The 19,582-nt window shown below is 40.8% G+C and overlaps 1 protein-coding gene across 1 annotated transcript in view; it reads right to left on the bottom strand.

Annotated features, from left to right (window-relative positions):
* Nucleotides 1-19,582, bottom strand: part of CSTF3 (cleavage stimulation factor subunit 3) — a 46,081-nt gene that overhangs the window by 5,012 nt on the left and 21,487 nt on the right. Inside the window, exons 4-16 of the mRNA XM_017726284.1 lie at nucleotides 11,061-11,093; nucleotides 10,578-10,675; nucleotides 9,161-9,227; nucleotides 9,030-9,064; nucleotides 8,796-8,922; nucleotides 6,164-6,241; nucleotides 5,803-5,965; nucleotides 5,191-5,300; nucleotides 4,670-4,786; nucleotides 3,464-3,538; nucleotides 2,101-2,244; nucleotides 1,901-2,003; nucleotides 361-430 (exon numbers count right to left, since the gene is read on the bottom strand). Coding sequence (XP_017581773.1) covers nucleotides 361-430; nucleotides 1,901-2,003; nucleotides 2,101-2,244; nucleotides 3,464-3,538; nucleotides 4,670-4,786; nucleotides 5,191-5,300; nucleotides 5,803-5,965; nucleotides 6,164-6,241; nucleotides 8,796-8,922; nucleotides 9,030-9,064; nucleotides 9,161-9,227; nucleotides 10,578-10,675; nucleotides 11,061-11,093 — 1,220 coding nt within the window. The remainder of the gene's footprint in view (nucleotides 1-360; nucleotides 431-1,900; nucleotides 2,004-2,100; nucleotides 2,245-3,463; nucleotides 3,539-4,669; nucleotides 4,787-5,190; nucleotides 5,301-5,802; nucleotides 5,966-6,163; nucleotides 6,242-8,795; nucleotides 8,923-9,029; nucleotides 9,065-9,160; nucleotides 9,228-10,577; nucleotides 10,676-11,060; nucleotides 11,094-19,582) is intronic.

The raw sequence follows: 19,582 nt of genomic DNA, 5'->3' as shown, positions 1-19,582 counted from the left end.
TCCCTATTTTATTTTCATGGCTGGGAGATGCTCAGCACCCTCCTCAACAAATTCCTGGCTCCCCTTCTCTGCTCAGACCACTGCACCCTTACTGCACAGGAGGATTTTGCACTCCATCCTCAACAATCCTGCATCAGTGAGGTTTTAAAGTCAATAAATGAATGAATTTCACTACAAGTGGGATAGGGACTTTCCCAAATCTGTCAGAGTTGTTGCTATTTTGGACAGCATGAAGAGGGGAAGGAACATCTGTACCTAATTTTGTTCTGCTGTTCATGTTTCTAATTTCTTTGGGATATTTATGATTGAAAGGGGTTATGTATCTTTCCCAGTGCAGTGAAACTGCTTTTGCAGACCTACCCAGATTTCTCAGGTGGAAGGCTCCCTGAAGTTAAAACACGTTCAAACAAAACTCTTGTATTGTTGTCCTCTTTAAAATAGAAAGAAAAAAATAACACGGAGTAAAATATATTAAAGACAATTTCAAGTATGTCCATTCAAAGAAATGTGTACATTGAATTAAGTATAAGGCTGACTTTCATGGAGTTGAATTTCAGTAACTATAAAAAGAGATCTGAATGCCCACATAAAACTTTACTGATATAAATTCCACTGTGAATTCGTTCTTTGAAAGTCTGTTTTTATTGATAGTGACAAACTGATCCTAATACAGGTTCTTTTATAACAGCACAGCTATTGCTTGGCATCTCTTCAGGATTTCTGGGGGTTTTATCCATTTTTTAAAATTATCTCAATAGCATATCTCGGTAAATTTAAATTTGGCTTTTCAATTCATTACTTCCTTTTTAAATCAGGGCAATATTAATACACTTGTATATCCCTTGGAAGTCCTCCCAAAATTATTAGACCTGGTTCCCAACAAGCAGTCAGTCTTATTAAGTTGCCAGCTGGGGGGATGGAGTGGTTGGTGGGTTTGTTCCTAAAACTGCCAACTCCTGCTCTGTGCATTGTACCACCTCTTACAGGAGTTCAGAGATAATTCTGGGCTTCAGGAGTTTGGATGGGTTATTAAATAGAGCAATAAACTAGTGAGTTTTAAGATAATTTTTTTCTCATGGCAACCTACAAAAGGCATTGCTAATATTCATGTAGACCCACAATAATTTATCTCAAAATTAAATATACTTTAACTTGGAAAAAATCTCTCAGTTTACAGCTTACAGGAGAAAAAACTCAAAATCTTTAAACTTCCAGTGCCTGAAAAACCAAGGTATTGTAGTCTGACAGGAGATGAATGGTGCCTTGAGCTGCAGAATCCACACAGCACCTTGGGTTCCTTTTTAAGAAGGCTTTTCAGCCCCTGCCTCAGGGAATCCCACCCAGAGACCTTCCACTTCCACCTCCTGCCCAGGTCTCCCCAGCCCCTTGTGCCCCAGTGCCTGTGCCCTGCTCTTTCCGTTGCAGCTCCCCAGCAATTTCCAAGCAGGACTGATATGCACAGTATTGATTTTATACCTTGCTCATCTCATCTACTTGGGGAGAATGAGTTTAAATTAATTCTAGTCAGGACCAGCTAATCTCTCACTCCTCTCATGCTGATTTTAAACTCCTTTAGATCTTTTTCCTCAGGATTTAGACTCCTCAGTGTACTTCCCACTGTTCACAGCAGATGCTGTAGAAGTCCTGCACTGCCAGTTAGTTACAATTTGCAAAGTTCACTCTCCTCTCTTCAGCAGCATCAAGATTTAATGTCACCGTACTTCTGGAGCTTCAGTATGGACCAACCAGCAGGTTTTGTTTTCAGATTAACTGCTGAGCTTCATGAAGAGGTTTCATTGCTCTTCAAGAAGAATTTAAATACCAAGAACTTGGCCTGGACCTAAACTCACAGTGAAGGCAGAGTAATGCTCCATTAGACCTCTCAAAGCTCAAAGCTTACCATTAAGGTGGGAAAGGTAGTCGATATATGCCAGTACATATTCTGGAATGTCCCCATATTTTTTCAGCCCTAGCTCAAAAATCTTAAAGGCCACAGACTTATCCTGCAAACATTGGGGGGAAAAAAAAAAGTTATTAGCTTCAGTGAGCTGTGCACCCTCCTGACACTTGTTTAGGGTCAGGGTGAGCACCTGTGATTACCTTACTACAATAATACTCCATTAAAGCTGCAGTAACATAGACATGGTGCCGGGTCCGGGCATCCTCTCTCGCTTTCTTAAATATCGTCCTTCCGGATTTAATGCCTTCTGCTCGCCTTGCAAATTTCATGTACTGGATGTAAACCTAAGGTGCACATTAATATTTAAATAGCATCAGTGCTAACAAGAATACCAGGATACCATTAAGCTTTTTACTACATGAAGTTTTTTACTAATCTTGACTCACAAAATACAGCAAATAAAACGTAATAGAAACAAGGCTGTTTTGTGCCTCTGTGTTGTCTTGGTCTAAATAGCGAGGCAAATCTTTTATAGATTTTTTTTTAATAAAAAAAAGGAATGCACCTAAGATTGATCCCATGAAAAGACAGTAGTTAATACACAGATTTTTCAAGGAAGGGGAGGTAAGGAGATGAATGTAATTTACATAAGCTGGTGCCTTCAGAGAACTCAAGTGTGTTGTAAAAATGGTAACTTTCCAATAAAGTTAAGATATCCATAAAGCCAAGGAACAGCCAAAAGGCCTGATGAAGCATTTTCCTGTACATTATACAATCCAAGATACAATTCATCCTGCCTGCAAGTATTTACACCTGATCAAGGAAATAATGAATGTGCTACTTAATTCAGCGGCCAATTTGTGACTTGCATTTCTTTGGGATTCAACTCTCCTTCACTCTGAATCAGATCACAAATAACACCATTCCTCAAGCAGGAGGAACCAGTACATGGTTTCCCACAAAATGTGCCTTTGGGAAGCATTATGATGTGTCTCTAAAGAATGGAAAGCATCAGTAAATGGATACCTCTCCTCTGACACTGACCTGTTGTTTACTGTTAGACCTCTCACCTTCCTTTTGCCTTCTCATGCTTGGTTGTGTCTGTTTATAATAAACTAAATAACTTTTTGAGGGCAGGTTACTTCTGACACCACTTGTGCAGCACTACCTACCACAGCTGGCACATGAACAGTGTTTACTGTGTCACTTCAGCAGAGGTACAGCAGCACTCTTGATACTTATATGGTGCATTACAGATTTATTTGCAAACTACATGGCCACAGGACGGTTATGAAATCTTTTCTATCTTTTATCTTCATTACTTGTTGTAAAAGACTGTGTAAAAGAGACAGAGGAGGAAAGTGCACATGACTTAGGGCATTTAAATGGATTAAAGACTGTAATTACCAATCTTGCCAAAATTTTAATCTAATTCTGCCATCTCAGTACTCCTCCTGCTCCATCATCCCTGTGACCCAAGGAACTCCTGTAAGTACTTCCCCCTCCTCTGCATGCATTGGGTGACAATCCATGGAGATGTGGAGACACTGAGGATGCTCTTACCAGCGTGGGATCGATGTCCTCGATGGCCAGGAGCCGGTTATAGATGCTGTGCACCTTCTCATACTTCATCCGGCTCTAAGTGAAAGGGAACACAGACTGCTTGGTAACTCCATTCCAGATCAGCTCTCAGAATGCAAAACTCAAGCTGAAGACAAAGCTAGTATTTTCCTCTTTGTTTTCCCTGGCTGAACACTGTGTATGTCAGCCTCTTTACTCAGGTACGTTTTCAGTCCTGTGCAGACATTTCTTGCTTCCCACATTAATTTCCCACTAATGGTTACAATCATGCTTTTCAGAAGTCTCTGAAGTCTTTTTCTAATGTAGTAATACTGCAGCAGAGCTGCCATTGGAGGTGTTTGGCATAAAAAGACTGTATTCTTTACCTCTGTCTAAAAGTAATGTGCAGATAGGTAGGAAAACCATCTTCTTAACTCTCCAACCTGCACATTTCCAGGAATCCATTCTGTTCCCTGCCAGCTGCAGCCCTCCAGGCTGTACTGTGCAGCCTTGGAAAATCAGGACACTTAGCATACAGGAGGCTGCACTGAAAACCAAGGAAGGATTTTTCTTTTAAAGGCAAAGGCTTTTTCCCCCCCGTTGTCCTGAAGTTCCTCCTGCAAAGATTCTTTCATGATAAAAGAAGTGGGCAAAATACACCCCGCAGAGGACTCCACAGTCCTCATCTGACCAGTGGGAAACAGCCTTTATTCCTGATGGAATAAACACCATGGGGCACTGCTCCTTGTGGAGGCTGCACAGTGAGGTAGTGGCCTGGGTGAAGAGATTTCTCCAGAGAGCTGCAGCAAAGGTGGCTCCCATCTTCTGTCACCGCTGTGCCAACACAAACATCAGCTCCCCAAGAATCAGACAGGAGAGGTGCCCTTCATGCCCATCTCAAAAGCAAAGAAGCTGATGCTCTGGGACACAGAAATTTGTAAGCATTTCACCCTTATGATAATTTCAGAAATATAGTCAATGTTTACATGGAAAGACAGTAGATTTTCAAAACTTTTGTAACTCACACTATGGGCTTTTCCTCTCTATTTTGTCAGCTCCATCTCAGAAACACTGAATGAGAACAAGGCTAGAAGAACCAGTAAATTAATTCTACAGAATTTTGTGTACTCAGTATGTTTCAAATAAATGACATTATTAATGGGAGATGTATTTGGATTTTAATGTCAGTACATCACTATTTTTGCTCACCTCTTCATAATCTGCATATGCAAAATAAAGAAGCATATTCTTCTTTAATAAAGTGCTGATCGCTCTTTCATAAATATTAGCAGCCTCATCACTGAAAAGTTTAGCATTGTTCATGTCCTGTTATAAAATAAGTATAATAATATAATTGTTCAGCATCTGTGACAACGAAGGCCAATTCATAGAAAATCTTCTGTTTGTGACAAGTCCCAGTGAATTTCCATTCAGTGCTCCAACAAAGAGATAATCATCTCCCCAGTACTTAAGGAATCACAAAATCAGGCCCAAAAAATCCCCCAAGCCTAAAAATGGCCAAGATTGAAGCAATTTTTCACAATTCTTATTTAAAATTCAGACACTGTTATTTTTTTTAAATTTTAATTTCCCCATTTTAAAATCCCGAACATGTCACAACTGACGGTGCTAAATATTTTTCACACCCCCCTCCTTGATTCTGAGGAAAAACTGACAGTCCACCATGTCAAAGCAAGGAAATAAGAGAAAACCAGTGGCTGGCAGCTTACCCCTTTCTCAGCCAGCAGCTTACTGGACTGCTCGAGGTACTGAGCTGCTTCATACCAGATGTCTGGGTGATGGCCCAGCACCAGCAGACACTGCTCATAGGCAAACATCACTGTGGGCAAAACATGCAACAAACACTCCTTGTAAATGGTACCACCTTGCACAACCCAAGTATGAAATACAAAAACCATCAAATGAATCAGACAACATCAACACTAACTGGCTTGGAATACAATGATCCCTGCTGCAGTTCTTCTATATTGCCAGGAACGTTATGAACTGTAACCAGCAGCTAAAACCTGCCTTGTCCACAGAGGAAGAAGCACAGCTCACTCAGGATCAGCCATAAAATCAGGCTGCAATCTACTGTTTCCTGACCTGCACAGGAGGTTCAGTGGCACACGACTATAGCACTGTCTCCCCAAATCCATTTATTACTTTCAGCTTGGCTTTAGCAAAATCTGGATTGTTTTTTTATTAAAAAAATACTGACACAATTCAAGGAACTTGATCAATTTCTACTCCAGCACGATCCCTAAACACCAAATCACATCATTACTTATGCTGGAGCCAAGAAATACAATTCTCTATGTCCTAGCCCAACAGCTAATTACCTCTTTTTGTTATGAGAGTTTGATCTTCTGTTCGTAGAGGGTTGCTCTTTTCCCACTGGATGTATTTCTTCCACATGTCCACCTGCTGAGCCTCTTGGGGGGTGTTTTGGGGGGGAACAGAGGGAGCATTGCGGTCCAGGCCTTTCATCACTGTCTCATATTCCTGAAACAGAAGCAATGTTGTGAAGAGCAGATTTAAACACATTGAACATTTACTTTAGGTTATGCTTTCTAAAACAAATCCAAATATTTTAGCATACCAACCTTACTAGTTTGACACACTTTTATTTGAAGTAAGAACCAAGTTTAATGCTGGTTTGGAGAATTAAATAGAACAAAGAAAATCAACAGAAGGTTGTACCTTTGCCACACGTCGTGCATTCATATAATCTCTACTCCTGTCCTCAATCATCTTCTTAGCTAAGTGAATATTGATGCCCTGGAGAAGGAAAAAAAGGAACTGGGAATGTGCAATTTCACTTTGGAAACACTGCATCTTATTTTATACAGGAAAGAGCTTGGAAGGGGATGCAAAACTGAGCAAGGACAAAGTTACTTTAAAATACCAATCTCAAAATATTTATTTCACCTAATAAATGTATGGGCAAGAACTTATATCAAAGGATAAACTCATTACTAAAATTCACCTGACCTGAAGCACATCAGCATATTTTTAATCACTTTCAAAAATGCAATGAGTTTCACATGAACTGTTGTGGGTGAAAGTGAGAAGAATGTATTTGTGATTTACAATTTTGCTCTTAAATGATGGTCAGTGACAGCTCCTTGCCTTGCTGCTCACCTGGGGAAGACAGACAGCACATGAGCAATTTGATTTTCTTGTACAAGGAGTACCAGAGACTGACCTCCAGGCTCAAAGCTCTGCCTCCTCCTCTGTTCCTGAAGTAACTGACAGCTCTTAGGAGATGTTCTATTCAACACACACCCTGCCACAGGTGCACCTTTGTCAGCTCAGCCTGAGACGTGCCAGCACTGTGTGACACCCCTCCAGGACTGCACACACGTGCAGAGGGCTCTGCCGTGCTGCTGAGCAAGACCAGCAGGGGCTGGGGGCAGCCAGGCCCTGGTCACAGGTCCTGGCAAGAACACAGCCTCAAAGGACTGCTCTTAGGCAGGAGAAGCAGCCACCCTTTGGCTGACGCCTGCGTCTGGGTGGATTTTGCTGGCGTGGCTTGCCAAGAGTTTGCAGAAGATGCGCAGAGCTTTCAGTCCGAGTGCAAAGAGGCACCCGAGCTGGGAAGCAAAGGCACTCACTATGGAAGCAAAGGCACTGTCTGGGATAGCAGTCTGGGCCAGGTAGCACACAAACCCAGCAATGCCCCAGTTAACTCAGGACCAGGCTGTGGATGCAGCAGGTTTCTCCTGGGATGCACTCCCAGCCCAGCAGCCATGTGGCTTTGAAAGCCAGACTGTCACCTTGTCACTGAGACAGAGGTCTCCCTAAGAGCTCTACCACCTCTGACCATTTAGTTAATTAAGGACTGGTGACTGACAGGCTGATATTGTTACCTGGTGGCTACAGCCGAGCTAAGGAGAAGCTTGAGAGTACTTGAATTACAGCAAATTGCCAATAACTTTCCACACTGAGACCTGCCTGAGGTCTCTGTGTTGTTGAAGTAGTGACATGGGGAATCACCACCCCCTCAAAGAGCCCTCCTGGTGAGGAGCATTTCCCTGTGCCAGGACACCTGTGAGCAGCAGCCCTTTCCCTCGAGGCCAGTGTAGCCAGAATAGGATGGGCAGAACCCTGTGTCTGAGCAGAGTTGCAGCCCTCACCTTCCAGCAGCTTGGAACAGCCTGAGGGACTGCTTGGAGTTACAGGTGCCAGCCAGAGCTGCCTCAACTGGAAACTGGACAGGGTTGAGCCTTTGTTTTGGAAGCCTCCCCATGGATAATGAAACTAGCAGTGACAGCCTTCCCTTGCTGTGTGGGAGGGTTTATGGGGAAGCTGTGTTTGGGATTTTCCTAAACTGCAGACAGTGTGTCCTGGGTACCCTCCCTGGTAACAGCAGGCTATCTGTGGTGTCCCCAAACACCTATGGGGCAATGAGCTGTTATGGTACACACTCATGGCTGGGGGTGCCTGGAGTTCTCCCACCCAGAGGTTCTCCCACCAGCTAAGCACTGTGGCCTTATTAACATGAGAGGGCACCAAGCTCACAACCTGCATAATTTACAACAAGGCAAGAGAAATTGGTCCTTCTTTCCTGCTCAGGGCACAGTGACCCACAGTGACTATGCCTAGGCACAACCAGCAGGACGAGTGCTGTGTGAGCATCCCTGCTTGGCAGTGCTGAGCATGAGGGCATCCACATCAGCTTTGCAATCACACCACTGCTGACTGGGGCTGGTTGGTCACCAGCTGTCACCAGATGTGTTTAAAAATACACTCTAAAGGTGCAGCTACAAATTGGCCTGCAAGGCCAGTGAGCTGAGGTTACACAGGCTGAAGACAGTGTGGGAGCAGACTCACTTGAGGTGCACCTGGGGTGTTGGAATGGCTTCAGGTGAGGAGCATTTTTAAGCACTGAGACCATGCAATTTAATGCTTTGGAGGAAGTCCAAACCATTCCAGCTGAATGCCATTTGACCCTGTTTGACTCGTAAGTGAAAGGAGGGGAGTGCCTCCTTGGGGACAGGAGCCCTCACTGCCAGCTGATGAGCTCCAGCTCCATCACTGAGGACAGTGATGTCTCACTCACTCACTCACTCACTCACTCACTAGCCACTCCACTGGGCCAGCTGGGAAATGGGACAGTCAAATGTATGTAATTGAAATAAATTAAAAAATCACTCAGGTACTTGTAGAGTTTTGCCACAGGACTTGGTACATACTGCACACGCAAAATATGTTCATCCTGCTGGTCATCTCTTTTATACATACTTATTTAGTGGATATACTTTGGGCACCATATTTGATTACATGATAATTATTGCTTTCTTAATGTCACAAGAATCACGTTGTTGATTACCTCTTCGTATTTGTTATAATCTCTCCAGAGCTGCTCTATGTTTATCATGGGATTCACACAACCACGCTGGTAAACCCTACGGACAGCTGTGATCCTCTGGTTTTCTGCATAAGATCCTACTGCTTCTCTAAACAGTGGGGAGAGAGATCAACATCAGCTATTACGGGTCACAACTGGCAGGAACATCAGCATTACATTAACTGAGCTTAAAAAAAGTTACTTTAAGATACTTACACGCCTTTCAAAAAATTGATGTAATCCACCCAGATCTAGGTGAGAAAAAATATTACATATAGTGAAACCAATGTTCAGCTGTACTTGTCATAAAGTTAGAAATAAACTGTGTTTTGATTAAAAAAACATACCTGGTATGACATGATTTCCATGCCAATCTTATCCAGAGCAAAATCATATGCCTGAGCCATTTTTTCTCTGAGGAAAAGAACCACAAAGACCATAAAGCAAGTATTCAGTATTTTAAAAATTCTTTATTTAAGAGTATTCTTTTGTGCAGCAAATTCTAACCAAACATCAAGGAATGAGAAACATCATTCAACAGCTGAGAGCAAAAACTGGTATTCAGATAGCTTTAAATTCTGTATTTAGGTTCTGCTGGGGTTTTGGTTGTTTGTTTTATTCAAGAATTATTTAAATGTATTGGTGGCAATCCAGCATTTTAACAGCTCCTGGTCCACCCCAAGTCAGTGGAAATCCACGAATACTACATGAAGTTGAGAAGAAAACAACTGCTTTCCACACCTTCTTAACTGACAGATGCACCCATGGATTCTTATTGTTTCCCCTCAGAATTCCCCAAACCTTTCCGCAATTCTCCAGGAACCCCAAAAGGCTGGGGCAATTAGAAGTAGATCCCTTGTGTGAATCCTTCACAGGATTTCTTATTGCCCCAAATTCAAAGTATTTTCCCTCAAATTGAAAATGTTCACAGAATTTCCTTGGTTAAGTTTCAGTGAAAGCTGTTTTTTCTCTCTCCCACTTTTCTCCTAGTCTCCTTTACTCAAACATACTTCAGTACCTTATTACCTTCTTGACCACATTAACAGGAAAACCAGAGGAAAGGCAAACTGAATAAACTGACACTTCTAAAATTGCTTCAAAACAGTCTTCTAAAAATAAATTAAAACCTGTTGCTTATTTTCTGTCTTAATGAATTATTTACGTTGCCAATTATAGTGCAAAGAAATTATGGTGGGCTGGGAACGAAAGAGTTTATAGATGCTGGAAGTTACTCGTATTTTTTGAAACTCAATCCACAGGAATATAGACAAGAAAAATGTAATAACTGGAAAGGGATGAAGATTAACATATCCCAAAATTCTGACAGCCTAAATTTTATGACTTTTTTATGCATTCCAAAACTTCCTCTAATTCCTGAACTCTTTACTGCTACTGGCACAGCTGGAATCAGTGCTGAATTTTGTGGAGACTCTGAACAGGACACTGAGGGCAAGGACAAAGAGGAAGAAGTGTGTTTCAGGTTGGCTCAAGCACCAATCTCATCTGCATGGATACACAAGCTCCTTCACTGCTCTTATCCCACCCTGTTACAGGAATCCAGACTAAGGAACCAATTTTACCCAGAAAGCTCAGCTAAAGAGACTTCAATGTTTTCTAAGTGCAGATTATATATTAACCCCCAACACTCCAACAGAAAATCCCCAGAGAGATTTGCCACCCAGCTTCCTCCCCATCCCCTGGTCAAAAATCAAGAAGAGTCTCACCATTAAACTAGAATAATTCAGAGCAACTCTGTGAACTTACTTGTAACTAGGTAGCTTCCCCTTGGTTTCTCGTACATAGGAAAGGTAACATTTCCATAAATCAATGTGTAAAACCTTCATAAGGCAGCGCTGAAATAACTGTTTAATACATCAAGAAGACGTGATCAGGATTCCAGATATAGAAAGTAGGTTTCTACTTTTAAAGCTATACAAAATAAATTTAAATAATCCTTGTAATTATGGCTGAGATTTATAAGAAAGAATAAGTTAAACTACTTGTTCTTTTGACTAAAGCATCGCCATGCTATGCAAGGGAACTGGAGAGAATTAAGCAGAGAAATAAATCCTCCTGCACACTTCACTGATTAGAGCTTGGTAGCAACAACAAATCAACTTTAGTGATACTTTTTACCGGTGTTTCATATTCAATGACAACTACAGCTTGTTTTCAATCTGATTTAGCCCAATCACAAGGTACTTGTTCTTGCTATAGAGATATATTACATATATTGATATGACTCACCTTTTCCACTTTGTCATAATTTTTTGCTTTAATCTATAGGGAAGCAGAAAAAAACAAATCACTTAAGAAACTATTTTAGAATACTAGTAATATATTGTTCATACAGTACTACAGCATTCCAGTTTGTACTTTGGCTACCCAAACTAATTACACCAAAACACCACATAATGTTGCAAAAATATAATTAAACACACAAAATAATGTACTTTGTTGCAAAATTAGCAGGTGTTTTATTTTTAATTCTTCAATTCCAAAATGTAGGTACCAGTAGGCAAATTTGCTTTCCTGCATTCTGGTTTGAACACCCAGACTTAGTCTTTTATTTTAAGGCACTCTGTTGCCTTCAGTGCATATACTGATTCAGGTACCAGAGCTTCTAGATCAAGACTTAGTAAATTAAGGGTAAAATACCATATTTACAAGACTACTAGGCTAATAAACGTATTATACTTGCACATTTATTTCTCAAAGTGCACTTTGCTCCAAGATGCCGATGCTGAATTAGGAAACAATAACCATGGAGAACCTGTTTTTCCGCAGCTGCCCCAGCCCTGGTGCTCCCTCCGAGGAGGGACCAAACCACATTCACATGTCAGCAGCAGTTTCATTCAGACACCCACACCCCACAAGGGCAGGGGGTGAAACCCAAGATTCCAGCTAACAGGCTGCCTTTCAGGCAGGACAAAGGAAAGCACGAGACTGATGAGGGGGGCAAATCCTGCATGGATTTGTTAGCCCCAGCTACGGTAACATGCTAGGCAATCTCTACAGACACACCCCGATGACACACGGAAGATCAACAACGCCCTTAAAAGACGCTTATCTGCCTTGAAATAAAGCGCCTTTAATGAAATAAGGATTTGTTATGCTGTGTTGTATTTTTGTAAGGCACCAAAGTCCCCTTTTAAATCTCACTGCTCTTTGTTTACTTAGAGGATTCCCAGCCTTTATTGTGGTGTGAAACACAAGCACCTCTCCATTTCCCCGAGGAGCACGGTGCAGGCAGCAAACAGCACCCTTTGCATCAGGGATTCCTTATTTCATTTTATATCATTCCCACTCTAAAGTACAGCAGAATTTTTAATGGATGCAAGAGGAGACACGGACTGCAGGAGACCTAAAATAAGTATGCCCTGCCTCCTGTTTCCCGAGTGTCTCTACTCCTGCAACAGCCCAGTCCTGAGAGGCTTAAAAGAGCCATCCCCCTTTCTCTCACTCCCAAAAAAGATCAGTTAAAAATGAGAGAATTCAAATAACATTGAAAAAAAACTATTGGCACACAAGGCACACTGGACCCTTGTGTCTGTACCATACTTGAACTGGAGCAGTATCCCACCCAGGCTGGAAGAATTCCACACAATCCAGGATGGCAGGAAGGTAAACCTAACTGTGCAGTGCAAAGTGTCAAAAAAAAAAAAAAAAAAAAAAAAAAAAAAAGAAAGACATTTTTACTTCATCCTTTTTTGACAGTAACTTTTCATGTCCCTCACCACCTCTTACAACATGAAAACGATTCACTAAAGAGACAGAGCTCTCAGTCTATGCCTCCCACTCCCTGAAATCTCCTGCTCTCCTTAGCTGAGTGAAAAAGAACAAATGGATCTTGGTTTCTATGTCTTAGCACACAGCACAGCTGCCTGCACCTTCTTTCCCTTGTACTTAACTCAAGTAAAGCCTTCAGTAAGATACACAGGATTAATTTTCTTTTTTAAACAGAGCGACAGTATGAATTCTTTTGTGAAAAATAAATAATTAATTCATGGCTTTGCCACTGACAAAAGGCATCAGCTTCTAGTTATTCAGTAACAAGACGAAAAATAATTTTTAAAAGCTCAGAGCAAAAAGCTGTAAGCAGACAAGGCAAAAAATGAGTTTGCCTGCCAGGTATAGCCATGTAAACAGTGTCAGCAAGTTTAGTAGCTCCTGGCAGCACTGTCACCAGGAAACATCAAAGGATGGAGCACAAGGAATATGTATCAATTAGACTGCATGCACTTCCCAGAACCAAAGACCATGAAAAGAAAAATACTTTACTAAGGAAAGAAGGTATATTCTTTATTTGCATGGGTTATGACTCAAAGCAAAATATTTTCTATGTGATTATCATATATATGAAAAGCTGCTGACCACATCTGGACTTCAAGTCAGCGTTACATATTTGTTAAATCCACACAAGTGGTTTGGTATCTTAAAATTCAGAAATCTTGGTACCAGTGAAGTCAGGAGGTTGGCATGCAGAAGGATTTGTTAAAAAAAAAGGCAAAGCAATATTGGCCAAAGCTTACTGGGTTTCTCAATGCAAAGCAACTCTCTCTCCTGCAGGAATCCGTTTCCATTCCTTGGCTCACCCCTCCCAAGCAAACACCCTGGCAGCCCTGGCTCAGGGGAAGTCCACGCCCAGCAAGGGCAGGTGCTGCCTCCAGGACCCACCAGCACACACTTCTTGGTTTTCCTATTACAGAAACTGCAACAGGCAGTGATGAGATGTGGGAAAGCATTAAAAACTGACATTACTACTGTAATTTTGTTCTTAAAAGACAAACATAAAGTCAACTGTATTTACAGCAGCTTATCCTCCAATTTCTAAGGCTGCCAGGATTCCCGGCAATATTCTGATTGCTTTAATTAAAGAGGCAGGTGTTACCCTCACAGGCTGACACACAGGAGTGGCTCCACCATGAATCCACCTCCTATTCAATGAGCTGAGGGATGCTCTCATTCCAAGGTAAAATCCATGCAATGAGTGTCTCCCATCCATCCTTGAAGACTACACAAAGACCACCCAGTCTGACCAGCTATGTTTGGACATTCCTGTAGCAAAATACACCTGAACCTGCCTTCCTCTGCCCGTGACAAGGAGAAATTCCACCTGTTTTGCTGAAAGAGTAACTTTAGATTTGATGCTCCAATAAGAAATTTACGTCACTACTGTATCAGCTTTGTACAAGATGAATTCATAATACGAGTCAAATTTCTTCCCAGAATACACAATGTAATTCTCTATAAGCTTCACAAACACTCAAGGGCAAAACTTAATCCATAAATTACATACCATTTCACCCTTTTAAACAGACAAGACACATGAATCATTTATGATTATGCAAGGCAAGTGATTTTACTAATCTAGGGACTTAATACTAGTTCTAGTTGTCTGGCAACATGCAACACAAGCTTAAAAAGCATCCCTCTTTTATGTTAACCTTCTCAGTGTTTCTTGCATTCCATCAAGTTCCTAAGGAAACATGCTTAGTATGTGGTAATTAAGGACTTGCATGGCTTGTTCTGTCATTTATCTCTATGTCCCAACTCCATTTTCTTTCTTTCAATTGTTATCTTCCAGGGGAAAAAATGATTTTCTTCAGCAGAAAACCTGATGTTCCCTTACTCACTTCCTCCAGCTCTCCCCTTAGTGAGGTAGATCCTCTTGCTCTCTACTGTACCCACTGCCCCTGCACTACTCTCCAAGGTTTTTTAGAGTTTTTTTGGAAGAGGGGCCTGAAGAGAAACACTCTACACCCCTGGGACTGCACCAGCTGATGAGGGACAAACTGGGAGAGAAAGAAACACTACAGCTGCATGGATGTTACCTTTTCGAGGATTTTCCTAAAATCTGGTTTTGTTACAAACACTAAAATGCATGCACCATCCTTAATGTTTGAGTTTCTTTTTAAAAATGTTTTTTAAAAAAACCAACATCTGTTTCACAGTACAAAATTACAACCAGAGTCTAAATACATGTATTTGAAGCATTGCTTTTATTTGTCAACTGAAGGGAACTCACTGTGAAAGACCTAAATTCATGACAGTTACGTGACTAGGTATTAGATAAATAAAAGCTAACATTTTAAAAATAAAATCAGACTACACAAAATTTATCATCACTGAATCCATTTGTGTTGACCATTTGCCCTTTTTTTTTTTTTTTACATCTTGATTGTTAGGGTGAAATAATCCACTCCCCACTCTCAAGCACAGTCTCAGACAATTTGGGTCTCTAGCAGTATAGAGCTGTGGGTGTAACAAAATATATTCACATTTCTGTTTCCAAAATACAGGCTAGGGACCACATCAGTTCAAACTGCTCAGACCACCACAAAGGAATGCCATCTCTGAAAGGACGGAGATGCTAATTCTCTGTTCTATCTTCAGCACATTCAGCCTTTTGCTGTCTGCTGAGGCTCCCAGTCAGTGACTAATTGTGTGAGCACTTAACGTGACAAAGAACAGCAACTGCGTTTGCAAACAGCAACCCAGGCTCTGCTCAAGTACATGAAATGCAGGTAAAACGCAGGGCTAGCACTGCACTTCCCAGCGGTCATTAACCCAAGGAGGCTGGACTATTACTGTCTAAATAACTGGATCCAAAACTTATCTTATGCATGCTGAACAAAGCATATATTTCATTTGTGCCAGATATTCCAAATCCTTTATTTAAAAACATTAGCACGTGATTGCAGATGAAATTTCTGTGATATATTTTTGCTACAATTTGTACTAGATAAGAATTGAATGATTTGGTATCCCTGCTGCCTTCATTCGGAGTTTTAATATTCCCTGTGAAAATACAGCTTTTATATTGCTATTAGTAAAGCCTGCAAGGAAGAGATAGAGTACACTGACCATGGGAAAACTCATTTTCTCAAAAGGCAGCAAGATGAGATTTTACATATTTTCATTCACCTGCTTATATGTTTCAATTTCAAAGTCTGCCATAAAATGGGATTTGAAAAGTTCCTTAAAATTATTCTAAATTAAATGCCTCCAACTATTATTAAAAGTATTATTTCCAGAGCTTCCTGAACCATGGCATCAAAACTTAAAAGTCATGTTGTTTCCACTAGATATATCACGTGAAAAACAGGATTCAGTCACAGCTGCCATAAAAGTAGCTATAATGTAGAGGGGGGTTTTGCAATCAGATTCTGAGGAAACATAACAATAGAATATTTCAGTTGAAAGGAACCTACCCTGATCACCCAGTCCCACTTCAGGGCTGACCAAAGGCTCAAGGATGTTCTTAAGGGCACTGTCCAAATGACACTCAAACACCAACAGGCTCTGGGCTTTGACCATCTCTCTGGGAAGCCTGTCCCAGTGTTCCACCAGCCATGCTTCCTCATCCCCATCATCTTTTAGGTGTCACACTTGTTTCCTGATTACCAAGAGTGGTCTAGCACATACACTATTATTTATAGTTAGATACACTTTCAATCTGCTCACAGTATTTTGGAATAAAAAACTTAACAGTAACTAAGAATATTGGCTCTGCTAATGAACCAAAAGCTGCAGTTCTGTAAATCCAATTACCAGTTAATATCCTGCACTCAAAAACAATTGAACAGGCACTTGCTGAACAGATAGTGAGAAAGCTGGCTTTTTATAGCAAAATTCTGAGCCACATTACCATTTTCAACAGAAAAAGGTGGTCATGTCTACAGGAAAAATGGTAATTAGGAAATGAAGGGCAGCAATTTGCATAAGGAGCTAAGTAGCAGCAGGAAATGGGGACAGGGCAGTGGCAGAAATAGAGACAGCCACTGCATGAATGGCCAGTAATATGCAAGACTGCTCCTCACTTTCTTGACTTCTTGAAAATTGTCATTACAGCCTCATCACCCCAAGCCTTCAATAAAACCTGCCACAGCCTTCAGAAACAATTAACCAAAGCATATCAAGTTAACAAACTCTACCAACACTTCTCCTCTCAGAGGCAGCAGCCTAGAGAATCTCTGCCTGAACATTTCCCTCACTGACTAACTGCAAAAATTAGATTGAAGACTTGGAAAGGCTATTTCCAAAATGGCAAGCATAGAAACAAGATTTATCTGGAAGTCTGGGAAAGAAAGGAACCCAGCTGCACTGGCCTGAGGGTGGTGAGGGAGCAGCTCAGAGCAGAAGGCTTCGGAAAAGGGTGCAAAAGAAGAACTTGTGAAATGCCCCTCTGCAGACAGTAACATTCCCCAGTTAAAACAGTGCTAAGAGTCGTTCTTAATTAGGATAACTATGTAAACAAGTAATTACCAGTTTAAAAAATCTGCAAGTGGAAGATGTCTTTTTGTTTAATCTATCAGACTGAAAGACCCAGTACCTTTAATTTTCAGATGCATCAGGAAAGAAATCAATCCATGCAAATACTTGAATAGAAAATGCTTAAGTATGAGCAAACTGCATTCCAAAAGTGCAGTAATACAAGGCCTGAGAATATTGACAACCTCACTGTTACTTACAGTACACACTGATCTAGAAGTGATGAAGGATTAATGCATTGCAGTAAATAAACTTTGCTACTAATAATATAGTTTGGAATATAAAAGAACTACCTACTCCATTTAATTCCTAAATACCTACTCCAGTGTAAAGAACAAAGACTAAGAAATAAGATCTCAGAGCTACTAAAAATAGCAACTGTGCTTTGGTTTACACCTTAGTGCAATTTGATTAATTTTCACAACTACACAAACCTTCAGGAGTAGCATGTGCCTCTACCCCTCTACAAAAAATGCTGGCCTCTTGGTCCTGCAGGGAGAGCCTTCCTTCATGTCAGTACTTTGAAAAGCATGCATAATTTTCAGGCACCACTATCAAGAGACTAGACAGAGGGTGTACAGAGAAATATTTATTTATAGGCAGCCTAAAAAAAAACAACCTGTGGTGACAAAACTCTTCAGTGATTTTTCTGGTTGGAGAATGATACTGAATGGCAATCACTGATTCACTCCCCATTTCATTTATTTCTGACATCAAATATCTCTCTTTTATTTTGTTTTGAATCTGATTATTAAAAAGAAGCAATTTCTCATGTGTCTTTTCTCTTCCTTCCTATCTACAGCATCCTACTGTTATCTCTTCTCATTTTTCTTGAGAGTTTTCTTTCCAGAACACACTTTCATTAAAAAAAAAAAAACAAAACCAAACACACCCCCCACCCAATGTGCAGTTTTGTTTAAACAACAAACCCACCGGTTGTTACTTGCACTGCTACTCTTCCTGACAAACTGAGCCCCATTACTGCAAACATCTCTTGTGGATAAGTAGTGAAGTGAAGCTGCAAAAACAGCCCTTTTGAAGTCATGATGACAAGCACACTCTATGCTCTTTGAAACAAAAAGACAGAGAGCCTCACTTATCTGTTACTTTACCACCCTACAGATCTGACATTCAAAATTTGCCCAGAAATTGGGGGTGAAAAAAAGAACTGCTCCATGTCTTAAGTTTTCTTTTCCTGTGAGTACTGGCCTCAGTCTACTGAACTGGCTGTTCTTTGATGGTGCTCCCAGATAAACAGCTCACATAAGCACTGCCAGCTTTTCTTCCTTGCTCTATTTCTACTCATTCTTTAATATGTTCTCCAGCGCAGGAAAACCATTACCTTTTTCACTTAGGCAATTTGCCCATTATGAAATGTAATGTAATATTAGCTGTATGAAGTAATTTACAAATGCTAAGCACCCACTACTTTCTAGCCAGATTCTACTTCATAACCAGATTCTCAATCTCATTTTAATGAAAAGTCAATTTTCAACATGCCCTGTGGCTTGTAATTTCCTCTTCAATTTCACACTCCCTTTAAGCCACAGTAGAAAACACCACCCCACATTCACACCCCTGCAAACTTGCTTCCTTCCCAACTTATGCATTTTGGTTTTTCCTACGTACTTTAGTTCACTTCTGATTCTCATTCCTGTTTCTCAATGTCTTTTGTACTTTACAGAAGCAGTGGGATGTTCTAAGATGTGTTTAAGGATAGCTGACATTCACAGACCTACTGGGATCCTTTGCAGTTCTTAGGAAGTATGCAAAGCAGCCGTGATTTTCCTCCTAGAATTAATTATCATTTAACTCTCAGATTATAGGACTCAAAAGCACATCCAGCACCCATGGATCACAAGATAATCACTAACATGACAAAATGCAATGAGATAAATTGAAGATTTGCAGACTTATCTGTTGGCAAAAATCACTAAAGTTAAAAAGTTATATTAAGAGGGAAGCCTAAAGCAAAGGTATTTGGCCCATCTCACTGGGCTAGAGATCCCTAACTTGTAAAATCAGACAAATTACACAATTTGTCTACTTCAACTGCTTCTCATAAGAGAACAGTCCCTCAGCAGGGCCAATGGAATAGGACACAGGCACTCCTCTAACACTTTTTTCAGCTGATTTAATAAGATAATAGGCACCAGTGCCTATTATCTGAGTAGCACAGATACGCTGCAGTCTGCCAGCAGCACCAGACAAGCCCTACCCCATAACCCAAACTGGAAATTCCTTGCAACACTGAGACCTTAAAAACAAGGCAGGGATCAGACCACTGCAAGAGATTACATGGCATAAAGGGTACGTGAGGCATCACCACCTAGGGGAAAAAAAAGCCAATTGTTCCACTACACAGATCTCACACCTTACAAGGCTCTAACCTGAGATTTAATTTATTAAGATGCTTAATTTGAAATCATCATGTTTTTTCACGTCTATCAAAAACCAGTGTCCATTACAGTAACATACAGTTATTTAAAAAATCA

The sequence above is a fragment of the Corvus brachyrhynchos genome, unplaced genomic scaffold, assembly GCF_000691975.1.
Source record: "Corvus brachyrhynchos isolate BGI_N302 unplaced genomic scaffold, ASM69197v1 scaffold281, whole genome shotgun sequence".
In the NCBI taxonomy this organism is placed as follows: Eukaryota; Metazoa; Chordata; class Aves; order Passeriformes; family Corvidae; genus Corvus; species Corvus brachyrhynchos.
Note: the sequence above shows the minus strand (reverse complement) of the source record. Positions and strands in the feature narration are given on the sequence as shown.